The sequence below is a fragment of the Lynx rufus genome, unplaced genomic scaffold (genome assembly GCF_022079265.1).
Source record: "Lynx rufus isolate CCGP_SWC_20201006 ecotype Redwood Valley unplaced genomic scaffold, mLynRuf1.p SCAF_27, whole genome shotgun sequence".
In the NCBI taxonomy this organism is placed as follows: Eukaryota; Metazoa; Chordata; class Mammalia; order Carnivora; family Felidae; genus Lynx; species Lynx rufus.
In genome coordinates, this window is record NW_025814842.1 from 3,692,636 (window position 1) to 3,707,871 (window position 15,236).

Genomic DNA, 15,236 nt, shown 5'->3' on the forward strand with positions numbered 1-15,236 from the left:
AGAAGAGACGCCACGGGTGGAAGGGGAGGGCGGCTCGTGCCACCGTCGCCACTGTACTGTCCCACCCTGTCCCCACCCAGCGGGCTCCGCCGTTCCTCCACAGGGAAATGCTCCCGCGGCTCCGACAAGATGCCCATCTGGGCACAAGGGGGGCAAGTCCCCTCCAACCCCCGGGGGGTGATGGATCCCGGCCCCGCCTGTGGGCCACACCCCCACGTGCCTGTAAAGGGTGTGCGTCCTCCCCCCTCGTGACGGCCCCGGGACGGCACCCCCTCCCAGAGCCTGGCTGTTTCCAGAGGCTGAACGGTGGGCTCTGCTCCAGGTCCCCCCCACGGCTTCCCCTCCCTCTCCCTCTACCCGTTAAGCGGTGACTCCGCCTCCTTCCCCCCCCCCCCCCCCCGTGTCTGACCCCGCCCCTGCCGGAGCTGGGACTCGTCAGCTCTGCGGCCCCCCACCCAGGGTCCTGTGCCTTCTCTCCCCACAGGTCAGATCAGGCCTTCAGGCAGAGCGTGTGGCTGCAGTCCCCTCACCAGCAAGCAGGTGCCCTGCCTCAGGCCCGGATCTGCCCAGGGGACCCCTGGCCTTGGGGCACACCCAGAGTCTGCAGGGGCACTGCCGGGGGCTGCTCTGCCCTGCACTTCATGGCCCCCCGGCCCTCCCCCCAGCCTGCTACCTGGTGCACACCACCTGAGCCGTCCCTTCCTCCACCCTGGGGGGAGGGACTTCGTCCCACAGGCGGCTGTGCGTGCACCCCGTGCCCTTCGACGGGGCCTGAACCACCCTGCGCCCACCTCACGTGGCCCCTGGAGCCTGCCCAGCACGGGCTACGGGCGTTCGTGGGCAGGTACCAGAAGCCCAGGCCAAACGTGCCCCTAGGGCCGCACGGTTACGGTGACCCCAAGGGGCCCCGCCCAGGTGCCGGGGGGGGGGGGCGGGGGGCACTGGGAGCCGTTGGGAGCCTGGGGACAGGTCTTACCTTCCCCAGCTGCACCTCGGGGGCCGCTCTGCCCGCTCGGCCTCCCTTCCGGGAGCGCTTTCCCACAGGTGCCGCCGGGCTCTGGCCAGTCGGGGACAGCGGGCTCGAGGCCGAGCGGGGTGCCAGGAGGCGTGAGCAGGCACGAGGAGTCCACGTGCAGGACGCCAGCCTGGGGGCCCCCGCGGCTCTGCCTTCCTGGAGGGCCCTGTGCGCGGGGAGCCCCCGCAGGAGGAGGAGGAGGGCGCGCCTGGCCGGCTTCACGAGCTCCCCTGGAAACCAGCGGGCAGCCGTGGCCCCCCGGGGGCCCTTCGGGGGTGTGCTGCGGGCCCTGGGGGTGGGGGGACAGGGACGAAGGCCTCAGCTGCCCAGCGGCCCGCCACAGTGGGAGACCCCAGGGGCCACCCCCGCCTCTGGGGACCCCCAGGCGCCGCAGAGGCAGCAGCCAGGCCCGTTGTCAAAGCCAGAGCAGCCCGGGTACCTCAAGGCACCCCGGCTGGGAAGGCCCGGCGCCAGGGCTGGGTTTGCTCCGCAGGCTCCACAGGAAGTGGCGCAGGTACAGAAGCTGCTGGTAGACGCCGGCGTCCGGGCAGTCCGCTTCCAGATTCACCTGGAAGCCCTCGCTCGGCAAAACGATGGGCGGGGGGTTCTCGTAGGACTCCAGGACGTCCTCTGCCGACGGCGGTGAGGACGGCGTGACCGCGCTGGCCAAGAAGAAACGCCCGGCCCCTCCCCGGGCCCACCAGCCACCCCCCCTCCTGACACCGCAGGTACCGGGGACACGGGAGCGTGGGACTCGGGAGAAGGCAACCCGCCCAAACCACACTCTGGGCCCTTCTGCGTCCCAGTGAGCACCCAGGAAGAGGCCCGAGCTGCCTCACCCCCACTGCCCCGCCCCCAACTCCCCCTGCCTCTGTACCCCCCACCCTGTCCTTCTGATGCTCCCAAGGCCCGTGGTGGCTGCATCCCGCACGGTCCCCAGGACCCTGAGTCCCAGAACAGGGCATGCTCAGACGGCGGGAAGGCCAACACCTGCACCAGCTCTGAGCAGAGAGCCCACCCGGGGACAGGCCCCGGTAGTGAGTGAGGAGGGGCGCGAGGGGCCAGCGGGGCCCAGAGTCCTGCTCCAAGTGGTCCCTCCCACCGGCCATGCCCTGGGCGACGGGACACGGGACAACCGAGCCCGAGGCCCCGTTTCTAGCCGTATCTTCTATCTTCTGTTAATTGTCATTACGTGCATCATGCTAACGATGAGACGTGCATCTGTCCGTGAGAAACATTACGTGTACGTACACGTATGCTGCGTGTGAACAGACATGGGTGCGGGGCCCGCCCACCATCTTGGCACTCAACGCCGAGACCCTGTTCTCCTCCTGGTGGGCTGTGTGCACCAAGCGAGGCCCTGCCATCAGTCCCCATGTTGGGTAGGACCTTGGACCTGACCCCCAAGTCGGAACCGGGCTGTGGGCTCCCTGACCTCCATCTGTGATAGCCTCCAGGGCACCAGGGTGGAGGAGACAGGTCTGTAAGCTCTTCTGGAAGTCCCCCCAGGAGGCGCTCCCCTGCTCCCACCCCGACCCCCACGGCCCCTTGTTCCCGCCTCTGATCAGGCTCACCTGACTTGAAGGCCTCGGGGCTGTCCCGGGCATCGGGCTCCCAGGCGCTCATGGGGCCCATGGCGGAGGCCAGCTGGTACTGTGTCAGCAGCCGGTGCAGCTGGGCTGGGCTCAGGGCGGGGAACGCAGCCCTCAGGCTGGCCCAGCTCATCTGGGGGACAAGAAGGAGTGTGTGGTCAGAGGCCCCACGCGCACCCCCCCCCCGCCAGGGAGGATCTTCTTCCTGGGTGCTCTGGGGGCCAGGGTACAGGCTACCCCGGGCCGTGGCCCCCGAAGGGCCGGGGGGTGGGTGGCCGGGGGAGCGCCAGGTGGGACGGCCGTTCTGGGGAGCGGCCAGCAGGCACCACCCCCAGGGCTGGGTCCCCTGAACGTGCCTCCCCCCACGGCACCGTGTGGGGCTGAGACGCCAGGAAAAGAGCCCGGGGATTTGGGGATTCCTGCCTCACAGTATGAAGAGATCCGACCCCTAGAGCTGAAGACGCGCGTGAAGGCAAAGCCTCTCAGGACGGGGAGGCCTCCTGGAGGGGGACGAGCAGCCCAAAAGGGAGGAGGGGAGGAGAAGGGTGGACTCGTGCTCCACAGAAGAAAACGGGCACGGTTACCCGCCACCCTGCTCTCCGTCGGCCAGGGATGCTCCTCCTCCCTTGTTTTCTGGAAACTTCTCTCCAATTCTCTGAGCTAATCCCCATTTCTGTGACACAGACGCTCCAGCAGCTTCCTGACCGAGGTTTCCCAAGGACCACTGCTGACCCCGCAGTCGGCGGGCCGGCCCACGCTGTCGCCCTCCACGGCGGGTATCCCCGGGTTCTGGCGTTGCTCTTGAAAGTCGGAAACCACGCTGAGGGCTAGTCTTCGGGACGCGTCCAGTCTTTATTCTTGTGGGAATTTCACGGGCTCCTCTGGCCCACGGTCTCCACACGGCAGCCCTGGGCTTCTCTGTGCAAGTGCAGCCACGGAACTGCTCGGCCATCGGCCACGCTTGCCAGCACCTCGGGGCAGGTGGGTCTGGGGGTGGGCGCGGCCATCTCTGACTCCCTGGCTACCAGGTCCCCGCTCTTTCCCCTCCCGTCTGGCCTCCTCTCCTCGGCTTCCCTCCAGCTTCACTTTACTGCCAAGGTCACGAGGCCCGGGCCGTGGGGGGCAAGTGCCTCCGGCAGAGGAACAACCGTTTCCTAAGGCTACTTTGGTGGGGGGGGACGAAGGGCCGCGGCTGGGAGCCCCATCCCCCCACACCGGCTCCGTTCCTTCTGGTTCTCCCAGGTCCTAGAATCCAGACTTCCTTCCCAGGGCTGTTCCTTGTCTGGGGCTGGTGTCAGGAGGGTGCCAGCCATCAGGCCCAGAAGCCACCAGCAGGGACCCAGCACGCTCCCCTGTCCTTCATACCATCTGTCTACTGTCTGGGAGATTTCCCGGACTGTCTTCCAGTCTTGCCCCTGGACCCTTTCTCTTTACTCTCAGGGTTCGAATTTCCAAAAATCCTTTTGGTTCTCTTATCTGTAGGAGAATATAAGTTTTTTTCTCCCGGAAAAGTTTTGCACGCTCAGAGTGGTGTTCACATTTTTTAAAGGGCTTAACACAACGAAGAAGAATTCTGGACGGCAACTGTACGTGCCCCACAAAGGCTACATTATCTACTCCCTGGCCCTTTACAGAGAAGTCTGTCGCCCCAGGATCTGCGTCCTCCAACATCCGGCTCTCGTGCGGGAAGCGAGCGGGTGCTCAGTCTGCCAGGCTGGCTCGTGGTGGGACAGATGGCCACGTCCTCCAGCCACTGCCTGGGTGTCACTGACACCAGCGTTGTCCTGTCAGCCCCTTCTGACAAAGAGCACGGGGCCTCCCGCACGCAGCAGGTTCTCTGTCCTCCCTCAGAAGCCCTCCTTTCCAGGATGACACTTCTGGTGTCAGGATGACACCCTGTCTTAAATGTTCCAGAAGCAAGCACAGGTGTTTGGCCAGCGCAGGGGGAGGGCCGGCCCGGCCGTGCGGGAAGGGGCCGCTGAGATCCGAAGCGCGCACAGAAACCGCACAGACGTGAAGCACGACGGCCTGTGTTCCCAGCACAGGGCAAGAGCAGGGAGCGTGTGGCCGCGCGAGGAGGCCCCTGCCGGGCAGGCCTGTCCCCCGCTGCAGCCCCGCTCGGCCCGCTCTTGCGTTCCAGACCCCGGGAATCACCACCTGTGCCCCTCTGGGCCCGACTGTGGCTCAGCCTTGTATTTAACGTTGGCCTGGGCCTGGGCATTCACGCTGCTGTGTGGAATTTCGCCGCAAGGAATTTTCTCGATTTTTTCAAGATTTCAAGTATTTACTATACGCGGGCCGAAGGCTCGAACTCACAACCCCAGGATCAAGAGCCGCACGCTCCACGGACCTTCAGTCCCCGCCGGCCCTGTTCTCGAGGCTCCACGTCTTCCGTGGGCAGTCACCCCCCGGCCTCCGCTTACTGGCCCCCGCGGTGTTTCTCTTCCCCGGGCCTGCTCGGTCCCTGTGGGCTTACGCTTTGCTTTTGCGGAGTGGTATTTGGGGAGGAGGCCAAAAGCACAGGTTCAGGTTGCAATCTGTATGCAGAGGTCCCCGTTTTCTGCATTGTCTCTAGTGAATTCCTGCTGCGCTTTTAAAATTAAAAGAACAAAATCAAGTGACTCAAAAGACACTGGAACAAGCCGTGGCTCCCAGCACGTGGCAGGTTCTGTCTCTGCCGAACCATCACCGGCCGTGGGACCCGGGCTCAGCCAGCAGGAAGCAGCGGTCACGGGAGGTTGAAATGAGACGACGCGCTACGCGGGTCACACCTCGGAGGTGCTCGGCAAGGCAGCCGCGGCCACCATTACTAAGAGCGACAGTGACGACACCCAGATTTCCGTGCTGCGTCCTGGAGTGGAGGGGAAGCGCTCCGGTTTTACAGCAGACGGGAAGGTTACCGTCCCCCCAGGCTCGCATCACCCCTCGGCACACGCGGTGTCCTGCAGGCAGGGAAGGACACACTGGTTTCATTGATCATCGGTGACGACCGTCCGGTAGCTCCCGAGGGAGGGCACCGTGCCGTACTCGCTTCCTGTCATTCTTCCCACAAATGACCGTGCGCGCATCCTCTACGGTTCTGGGGGCTCAGACCCCGAGCCGGCGTCGGGCCCACACCCGGGACTCAGCAAGGCTGGTGTGGGTCGTGCGAATTCAGTTCCTCGTGAAGACAGGACGCAAGTTCCCCTTTCTGCACTGGCCCGCAGCTGAGGGCTGTTCCCAGCTCGCAGAGGCCACGACGCCCCACGGTCCATCTTCAGAGCCAGCCGGACCGTCGGGGCCCACCTCCTGTGCTCAATCTGACCCATCTGTCTGCCCTTTTAAGCACTGGCGTGGTCAGCCCGGGCCCACCGGACAGGGTGATCTCCCCATCTCGGGGTCCGTGCAGATCCCCCGTGCCGTGTGGGGTCGGGGACTGGGGACACAGACCCCCGGGGGGCCTCATCCTGCCTGCAGGTGGGACCAGAAGCGGAACGGAAGCAACACTGCAGGGTCTCAGAAGCCCCGAAGCCACTTCCATGGCCCACGCCTGGTCTGTGAGCTGGCGACCCCAGAAGTGACACCTCGTGCGCTCCTCCTACCTGGATGAGCTGGGCTCGGGGAGTGGCCAGCAGGTTGAGCGTGCAGGAAAGCTTCCGGAAGAAGTGTTCCCCGGCCTCCCCACAGCCGGTGCTCCTCATCCACTCGAGGAGCTGCTGCAAGCGGGCACAGGCCTGGACACCTCTGGGCCAGTGGAAGCAACTCAGAGAGGGGCCTGCAGGGGGCGGGAAGGGGACGCCGCGCTGGCCGCCTTCTCCCAGGGAGGGCCTGTCCTCTCCACCTGCGAGCCTCTGACAACGGGCCTCCTCGGCACCTGCTGTTGGTTTCCAAGGCAACCGGCCCGCCTCCGGGCCCCTCTTTGGGTGGGGCCGGGTGGGCCTGGGAGGGGGCGGGGCGGTGAAGGGGGGGGCAGAGAGGGGTTGTGACAGCCGCCGAGGCCCGAAAGCAGAGAGGAGCGCACCCCTACGGCAAGGCCCCGTCAGGCCTAGAGCCCGCCTGTGGACCCCGACCAGCCCGGGAAAGCCACACGGGCGACACACGAGGGCCGCAAGTTCACACCACTCTCATCTCCCCGAGTCCAGGCAGGGCCCCCAGCCGGAAGGAGCTGGCACCAGAAGCGAGGAGAGTCTGGGGGGCAGCAGGCAGGGTCACGGACCACGTCGCTTCTCTGAGCCCCTCCCTCCGCTCCCCGCCACGGGGCTGGGGGGTAGAAGGGACCAGGCCAGGCCGGTGCGGGCCCCCACCCCCCAGCCTCACCCTTGTCCAGGAGCTGGTTGAAGAGCAGCGTGCCGGAGAAGAAGAAGAGGTAGGCCAGCACCTGGGAGGCGATCTCGGGGTGCACCTGGAATCGCCGCAGGAGATCCAGGGTGGCCTGGTAGACGGACACCACCCGGCGCGTCTCCTCCGGCAGCGGGGACGCCGAGCACCGGCTCTCCCGGCACTCCGTCTGGAAAGGGGGGCACTCCAGCAGGGCCGGGAGGCAGACGTACAGCGACTGGGGGCAAGAGGGAAACACCAAGCACGTCTGGCCCCCGGGCACGCGGTTCCAGCTCTGGGCACCGGGGGCAGGTGACACTCACAGGTGCAGGGAGCCTGGCAGGACTGCTGGCACAGCCCACGGGTCCTGATCCGTCAGACAGAACGGGCCGGGGGGTCTGCTGGCGGGCCCAGGACCACCGCCCCACCCCCCGCACCAGGAGCACCCCCTCCCGGGGAGCTGAGCCAGGGGCAACAGCCTGGGGGCTACGGCCACGGTCCTGGTTGAAGGGGGCAGCACTGCGGGCGCCCACACTCATCGAGGGCCGGGGGGGGGGGGGGTGGGCGGGGCAACATCAACAGCTGCTCCCCAGACACGAGCGAAGGCATCCCCTCCGGGGGGAGGGGCGGGTCCTCGCAGCCACCACACCTCAAGGGGATCCTGGGATGACAGACCGGTTAAGGGCGGGACGCAGCCCTGCTCAGACCCCTGGGGCAGATGTGAGTACATGGGCGGGGGCTCATTCCTGTTGGGCCAGGACACGAGCTCAGACTCTTCACACAGGGTCCCAAGCCGCCACCAACTGACCACGGAGCTGGCGGACTCGGGTGTCGGGTCTCCACGCAGAACAAACGGGGAACTGTCCCCAGAGTGCCCTGTCCAACCGGCCCCTCTCGCTTTCCGCGGACGCATCCCCCACAGAATCCAAGTCAAAGCTCCGTCTCGGCAAGTCCCCTTGGATCCCCCAGCTGGGGCCACCTGCCCCAGGGGCTGCTGCTCTCTCCACTCCCCCCTGCACCCTGCTCTGTGTGCTGGGATGGGGTGACTCCTCCGGACCCGGAGGCTAACACCACCTCTGGTCGCCACAATGAGCACCAACGTCCGCGTCCCCGAGCAGCCGCCCCTCCTGCTCCCCGACGTCGTTGGCGCTTGCGCGGCCACCGGCTCCCAGGATGAGGGGGACGCGGGCCAGGAGGGAGAGGACCCGGAACTGGGCTCAGGTGTGCCGAGGTGGCAGTCGGAGCTCGAAACCCTCGGGTGACGGTGGCAAAACCACCTCCATCTTTCCCAGGTCCCCAGCCCTCCCCGCCCAGGGGAGCATGAGGCGCACACCCTGGCCACGCCGTACCTTCGAGACGTAGTACACGCACTGCTGGAAGGCGTACAGGATGACCTCCTCCAGCACCGCCATGGCCTCCTCGCTGGCCGTCAGCGTGCAGGAGAGCAGAGACTCCCTGGAGCCTGCGAGGAGACGGCGGGGCACGGTCACCGCGTGCTTACCTCCGGACTGCGCTCGCCCCCGTCCCATCTCGGGTCTGGGGAGCCGCCTCGCGCGGCCGGCTGACCCCCGGCCCGACTGCCACCCCTCCCCGAGGCGCCCAGGGATGAGACGCCGGCCCAGATGGCCGAGGGGTCCGGGCACCGTGCCTCCGAGCCCATCGGTGCTGAAGCATCACGCGAAGGGATTCTGAAGCCCATTGACGGATAGATCCCAGACACGTTTCCTGGTAGAACCAGCGGCCCCAGCAACACGGATTCTGACCCAAGGGCCTGCGGTCACTTCCCACTCTGGACACAGGTCAAAGGAACACCTGGCCAAAGCTCCTAAGGAGACCATCACTCCACGGAATTGTGACATTTTTCCAAGAAGAAAGAAATCCAAACGGCCTACGAGCCCCATTCTCCCCCCAGCATCCCGGAGAGACCACAGAGAAGACGCAGCCGAGGCCCGGCTGCTGGACAGCCCCACGGAGTGAGGCAGCCCGGCTCCGTGCGGCCCCAGCGGGTGAGCCTCCCCAGACCGTAGCTGGAGCTGAGCCCCAGGGGCCGGCAGGGGGCCCGCCCAGCGTGGCAGGAGGGGCCCCGCGGATGCCAGGTGAGTCCTTGCTTCCGGCGGTTCCCGTGAATTAAGACGCCAGATCGGCCACAGGGACGCCAACACCAGAGAACCCCAACAGGGCAGAACCGTCCCGAAGGGCCTCCAAACGCAGGAGGCACCCCGTATCCCACCAGCGCCGAGCAGGGCTGCCCGGGGCCTGGAGGCCCCGCCTCTGCCTCCGCCGCCCTCAGATCCTCACTTCTTTACAGGAGCTGCAACCGGGCAGCTTGGACGGGTCTGTCCAGTGCAGACCCGTGGCTCTCGGCCACTGTTCATTCTGCTACGGCCTCTTCTTTTTTTAATGTTTATTATGTATTTTGAGAAAGGGCGTGAGCAGGGGAGAAGCAGTGAGAGACGGGAGGAGAGAGAGAATCCCAAGTACGCTCTACACTGTCAGGGCAGAGCCCAACCCCGGGCTCAAACCCACAAACCGTGAGACCGTGACCTGAGCCCAAATCGAGAGTCAGATGTTCAGCCGACAGAACCACCCAGGTGCCGCTGCTACAGCCTTTCCGTTAAAGGAACCTCTTCTCAGAGCAGGGAGGGAGGTGCTGGGCCCGATGGGGCCCAGAATGGCTCCGAGCACTGAAGCGGCCCTCGCGGGAGCACGGGGGCCCAGGCCGCCCACTGCTGCACGAACAGAATGGAAACGGCGTACAAGTCCGTCAGAGACCCCATCCCCAAAACACCTGGATGCACCACTGTTCGAGACACTTCTCCTAGGACTCGGGGCTCTCCTGCCCCTGGACCCACAGGACACACCCCAGGGGCTCACGCCCCAGGAACCCGTCTGGACTGGGAAGCCAGACGCCTGCCTCGCCTGCCCGGGGTCCTCCCTAGAGCCCAGCCTGTGGGGTCTCGTGGGACCCACCCCCACGGGATCTGGATGTTCCTGCGGCCTCACTGGCCTTCAGAGGAGAGGCAACCCAGACACCGTGAGGGTCCCCGGGTGCTCCCCGGCCCACTGCAGCCTCCCAGGCCGAGAGGGACACGCGAGGCTGCCCGCTGCTGCCCCCGAGACCCGCGGACCACCCGCCACTCACAGCCACTCAAAGCCAGTAGGAACGAGGCCAAGAAACCAGTTCCAAACCCTTCCACCGTAGCTGGGCCTGGGCGCCACCCTGCAGGCTACGAGTCTGTCCCGGCCTGTTCCCGTGTGGGTGTGGGGGCTCTGGCAGGAGGAGGGATGACGGGAAGAGGAGGCCGGGACTCGGCGGCCACAGGGAGACACAGATGCCGCCACAGTCCCTCCCACATCGCTGGAAAGCCAGCAGAAACGCTACAGGCTAAGCAGAGGCCCCCGTGAGCCTTTTAGGGGACGGGGCCCACGCCTCGACGCCCCCAAATCTGTAGGTGCTGAGGCAGAGCCGCAAGGGCTCCCCAAGGACTCTCCAAACATCCCCTCCCCTGTGGGGCCCACCTTCCGTGTGCCTGCGTGAGCGAGGCGTCCTGGGTAAGAGCTTCAGACAACAAAGACTGTTTGCGGAACGCAAAGGCGATTTTCCAGCGTTCAGGACGTGACATCTGTTTTCAGAATTCTTCCCACAGAAATTTCCCGCTGCAGGTCAGGAGGCCGAGACGCGGCCCTAACCTTGCCTTTGCCCTCTGGTGATGTTATTTTTTCCTCAGCGCTCTCCAGCGCCTGCACCGCACAGGACGCTGTTTGTGGGACGTTCAGATCCTGCCGTGGCTCCCCCGGCCCCGAGCGGTCCCAGGGGCGGGTGGAGGCGGGACCCCGGCCATCCCCGTCCTTGCTCTCCCGGCATCGACCGGGCTACAGGACACCCAGGCCCGGGACCAAAAATAACTTCCTCTGAGAGCAGAGGCGGCAGCTGAGGAAGCAGAGCCCCCGTCAACCCCAAATAGCTTTGTTCGTGAAAATCAGCCCAACGCGGGGTCCCTGGCCTGGGGAGGCAGGCCCGGGGGGGCCCAAAGACCACAGCGTCTGAGATTAGGCCGGACGAGAAGGGGCGTGAGCGGGACCCGCCCACGAACGCTGTGCCGGAGAGCCGTGGAGGGGGCGGCTCTCCTGGCTGACTCTGCTGCAGCCAGAGCAGGAAGGGCGCCCTGGCTGCACCCCGACCGCCTAACCCCTAGTACAGAAGGACCACAGGCGCTTACAGACGAGCCGGAGGCCCGGGTGCTCACTGGCCGGGGCCATGTCCAGGAGAGAGGCCCCTCTGCTCGGAAAAGCTGGGGCCCCCAAGGACGACAAGCAGGCTCTGGAGAGAGAGGGGCCTGGGTCCCGGGAGCACTGAGCTCGGGACGGCCCGGGCCGCCGGAGCAGAGCGACCGCCCTGGCTTTGGGGACACACAGAGGCGGCCGTTCACCTGACGCTCGGGGGAAAAGCCGGGTCAGCAGCTGCCACGGGTCTGTGCACAGAGAGCAGCCCACCCTGGGAGGTCAAGGTGCACATCTGGCGCAACGTCCGCCCCAGGGCAACGAGGGTTGCAGGCCACAGGCCAGCGGGCCCGAATGCCCACTGGGACGCAGAAGGATCCGGTGCTTCCCTCCGCGTACCCACGGAAGCCCAAGAACGTTCCCAATGTCCCCTACGCTGTGAAGCGGGGGACCGGAAAACACTAAGAAACCACATCTAACAAGAAGACACGCCCGCTGGCTCGGCCTCCCCTCAGCCCCCACCTGCCAGCCCGGCCTCCCCACCCGGCTCGCGAGGCCAGACACCAGCCTGGCACGGACGGGGTAGGACAGCCTGTGCCACACAGACCGCGGCCTCTCACCGTCACCGCCAGGAGCCCCTCCTAGCAGGGGCACGGCAGGACCCCGTGCCACCCGAGCGGGGTTCGGGGCCCTCTCACCGGGAACCCGCGGCCACCTCCTTGGAGACACAGCCGAGCACACGGACACCGTGCAGGGCCTGGCAGACCGACCCCACGGGGGAGCCTTGGCCAGGCCCCGGCCCGCCCGCCTGCCTGGCTTCCTTCCCAGCTCTGGGTGCAGCCTCCAGAGGCCGGCTGCCAACCACGCCTACCCGGGATCCCCTGCAGCTTCTGCTGCCGAAGCCCCACGACAGGGATACGGGGAAGGGAGCGGCTCTGTTTCCGCCACACGGGAGCGAGCGAGTGTGGGGCGAAACCAGGCTCCCCCACTTGAGGCTGTGGTCCAGCCCCTGGGACGGCCCTGCGACTCGTTCCACCACCGGCTATGCAGACACACAGCCGCTGAAATCCCGCCCGGCCCGTGCCACCTTCTTCACGAAGCCCGCCAGGACTGCCCCCCTCGGTCTCTGTTTTCAGCACGTCAGGCTGTGGCTCACACAACCTAACGCGGGCTCCCCGGGCAGGTGAGGCCCCAAAGCCAGCAAGTCACGGTCACAGTCGCGGCCCCCAACGGCAGTGTGTCTGCTCTCTGAAACGGGTGCACCCGTAAGGGACGGCCCAGGGCCGACGCACCGTCCTCTTCCCGCGGGGGCACACGGGAGGCCTGTGTCCACCGCCCCCCAGGCAGCACGCTGTGCGTGAAAGGACGACGCCAAGAGCCGGTTGGCCCGACCGCCAGCGTCACCCCCTCGCGCGGGGAGCCCTGACACGAGGCCACCTCTGTTCTAGCGGCTGGACAGCAAGGCGACGGGGCGCGCGCCCCGCTCCCCGGCGGTACCTGTGACATCCAGCTCTTCCTCCCAGGTCTGCATGTAGAGCGGGCACTTCTGCTGGATGAAGTACAGAAGCTCGACCGAGTTAGACATCCAGAAGAGGATGTGCTGCAGGTCTGGAACCAGGCCAGCCATGGTGAAGCCGGCCAGAGAGATGGGCTCCTGGCTGCCAAGACACAAGACGAACGGTTACTCGTGGCCGCCACCCAGGGAGGCCGAGCGCGCTACACTCTGCACGGAAGGGTGTTCTGCTCAGCGGGACGCCACCCCAGCCAGCCGAGACCCGTCGGGCCTCCCGGCGTCACACTGGGAAATGTACAAATATAAGCCGTTCGACCCGTGACAGCCAGAGGCCCGTCTACAAACCTCCGACCTCGCAGGAAGGACACCAGCACCCACGGCCAGTGCCAGTGACTCTCGTCAACAAACTGTTTTCACATCTTCGGTTTCCGGAGGAGATAACGAAGGAGCTCAGTGGTGGGGGGGGGGGGGGGAGCGCGTGCAAGCGCATGTGCTCGGAGAGATGGGGCGCACGGCTGTCAGGACGAGCCGCACGAGTGTGTCGTTCGTGTACGAGAGACGGGAGTTTTCGCGTGTTAAGTTCACGTGACGAACTGAACGAACGGTAACGCCTCTATTCCAGGAGGCGCACGGGCGAGACTAGCTGGGAACTACCTCGTTAAAAGCCCGACGATGCCTGAAGTCCGTGCATCCAAAAGCAGCCATCAGAGCGTGTCATTTGAAGATTGAGAGGGAATTGTTAGAAAAAGGACTCCACGATGGCCGCGGCTCCTGGAGCCGCCACACACTCGTCGCATGGCCTCTTCCGCCAGGGCCAAGCACGTGTCCCTGCGGCGGTCCAAACAGAAGCCGCCAGGCGCCAGGCACGGGGCCAGAAGCTCCTCGTCCCTCTGCTCCCCTTACGAGCCTGGGGACGGCCAGCCTGGGGTGGAGGTGGCCCCAGAGGCGCTCCTCTCCCAGGCCGGCACCTAGAGGCTCCTCCGGGCCACTCGCCCCCGGGGTCCGGCGGGCTCCCGCCAAGCGCAGATCCACCGCGGCCCCCAGGATGCAGGACCTCGTGTCTGGGGGCACCGGCTGGGACAGGAAGCTCCCCAGCACCGGCCCCACTCAACCACCGGTTGAGGAGTCTGAGGGGTGGACGGGGCGAGGCTGTGCCGAGCTCGGGAAATTTCCCGTTTCAGAGGTCGACGGCCATCCTCCTGGGCACAGTCCCTCGTGTCGTCCCACCTGCTGTGCGGAAGCGGTTCCGCGGGTTGTCCTGTGACGGCCTGTGAGGACACCCCCGAGGCGCCCGCAGCCAGGATGTCGCGCTGGTGCCGCCACCACACACACTGGACTGTTCTGACGGGTGAGCAGAGATCCGTCGCCGGCAAATCGCCCCGCCCAGCTGTGACTCGGGCTTGGGTAGGGGTGACACGGGGCAGGCTGACCCGCAGTCCCGGGGGCACGGCCGGAGCAGCTGCGCGCGTTCGTGAGGGTGGCGTCCGGGGTCCGGCCAACGAGGCTCACGGGCAAAGCCACGGGGGCCCTACGGGTGGCGGGCTGACGAGGCTGCGTTGTCCCCTGGGGCAGCCACCAAGGGCCCAGGCGGCGGGGCCTCAGGCTCCCTGTCGCGCTTCCTCTAGTGCCTACGGTTTTGGTTTTGTTGTTCCGACACAACTCCGCTTGTGCCCCCGACGGTGCGACCTCTCTTCCATCTCCTCGTTTTCACTGCTCGGGGCTGTGGCCGCCGCGGCTCCTGCACAGCTCCTCGCGCTGTTCCTCCGCGTCTGTGCTCCGCACGCTCGTGCTCCCGTGCTCCCCATGCTCTTCCTCCACATTTGTGCTCCGCACCCATTTGCATACGCACACAGGCGCGTAGCCGCAAAGAGTTTGGGGTTGTTAGAAAAGGATTAACCTGGGGCTTCAGAGCCTGATTCCATTTTGTCTTCCACGTTCACTGCCCCTCTCGATGTCACCTTCTCAGAACTCTAAAGGACGGACGGGCTCTACCGAAAAATAAACCACCAGGTATTGGCAGCTGGAGTTTCGGTGTCGAACCCCGGCGAGGTGGCCCCGAAGGCACGGCACCTGCCAGCCGCAGGCCACACGCTTGGGGCACAGACACCGGGCAACGGGTCCGGCCTATCCCTTCAGGTGAGCACCGAGTGGGAGCGATTTCACGGATAGCACTCCAAAGACACAGGCACCGAAAGCAAAAATAGACAAGTGGGCCTACGTCCAACTGAAAAGCTTCTGCACAGCAGAGAAAACCTCCAACAGGGTGAAAAAGCAACCTACAGTGTGGGAGAGAGATTTGTAAACCATCCATCTGCTAAGTGGTTAATTTCCAAAACACATAAGGAAACCCTGTAACTCGAAAGTAAAAAAACTCACGACCCGATTCAAGAAAAGGTTTAAGACTCGAACGGACAGGTCTCCAAAAAAGACATCCAGGTGGCCGACAGGCTCGTGAAAAGGCGCTCACCATCGCTCACCACCCAGTAAACGCAAACCAAAACCACGATGAGCTGTCACCTCACCCCCGTTGGAATGGCCATGGTCAGAAGGACAAGAGGTAACAAGCGTCAGTGAGGGTGTGGAGAAGGTGGAACCCTCC

At 65.8% G+C, this 15,236-nt stretch overlaps 1 protein-coding gene across 1 annotated transcript in view; it reads right to left on the reverse strand.

Moving 5' to 3' along the window:
- RADIL (Rap associating with DIL domain) overlaps nucleotides 1-15,236 on the reverse strand; it is an 87,956-nt gene that overhangs the window by 1,125 nt on the left and 71,595 nt on the right. The window contains exons 7-13 of the mRNA XM_047089346.1: nucleotides 12,622-12,782; nucleotides 8,253-8,365; nucleotides 6,904-7,141; nucleotides 6,189-6,361; nucleotides 2,590-2,740; nucleotides 1,455-1,645; nucleotides 977-1,304 (exon numbers count right to left, since the gene is read on the reverse strand). Of these exons, the coding sequence (XP_046945302.1) occupies nucleotides 977-1,304; nucleotides 1,455-1,645; nucleotides 2,590-2,740; nucleotides 6,189-6,361; nucleotides 6,904-7,141; nucleotides 8,253-8,365; nucleotides 12,622-12,782 (1,355 nt within the window). The remainder of the gene's footprint in view (nucleotides 1-976; nucleotides 1,305-1,454; nucleotides 1,646-2,589; nucleotides 2,741-6,188; nucleotides 6,362-6,903; nucleotides 7,142-8,252; nucleotides 8,366-12,621; nucleotides 12,783-15,236) is intronic.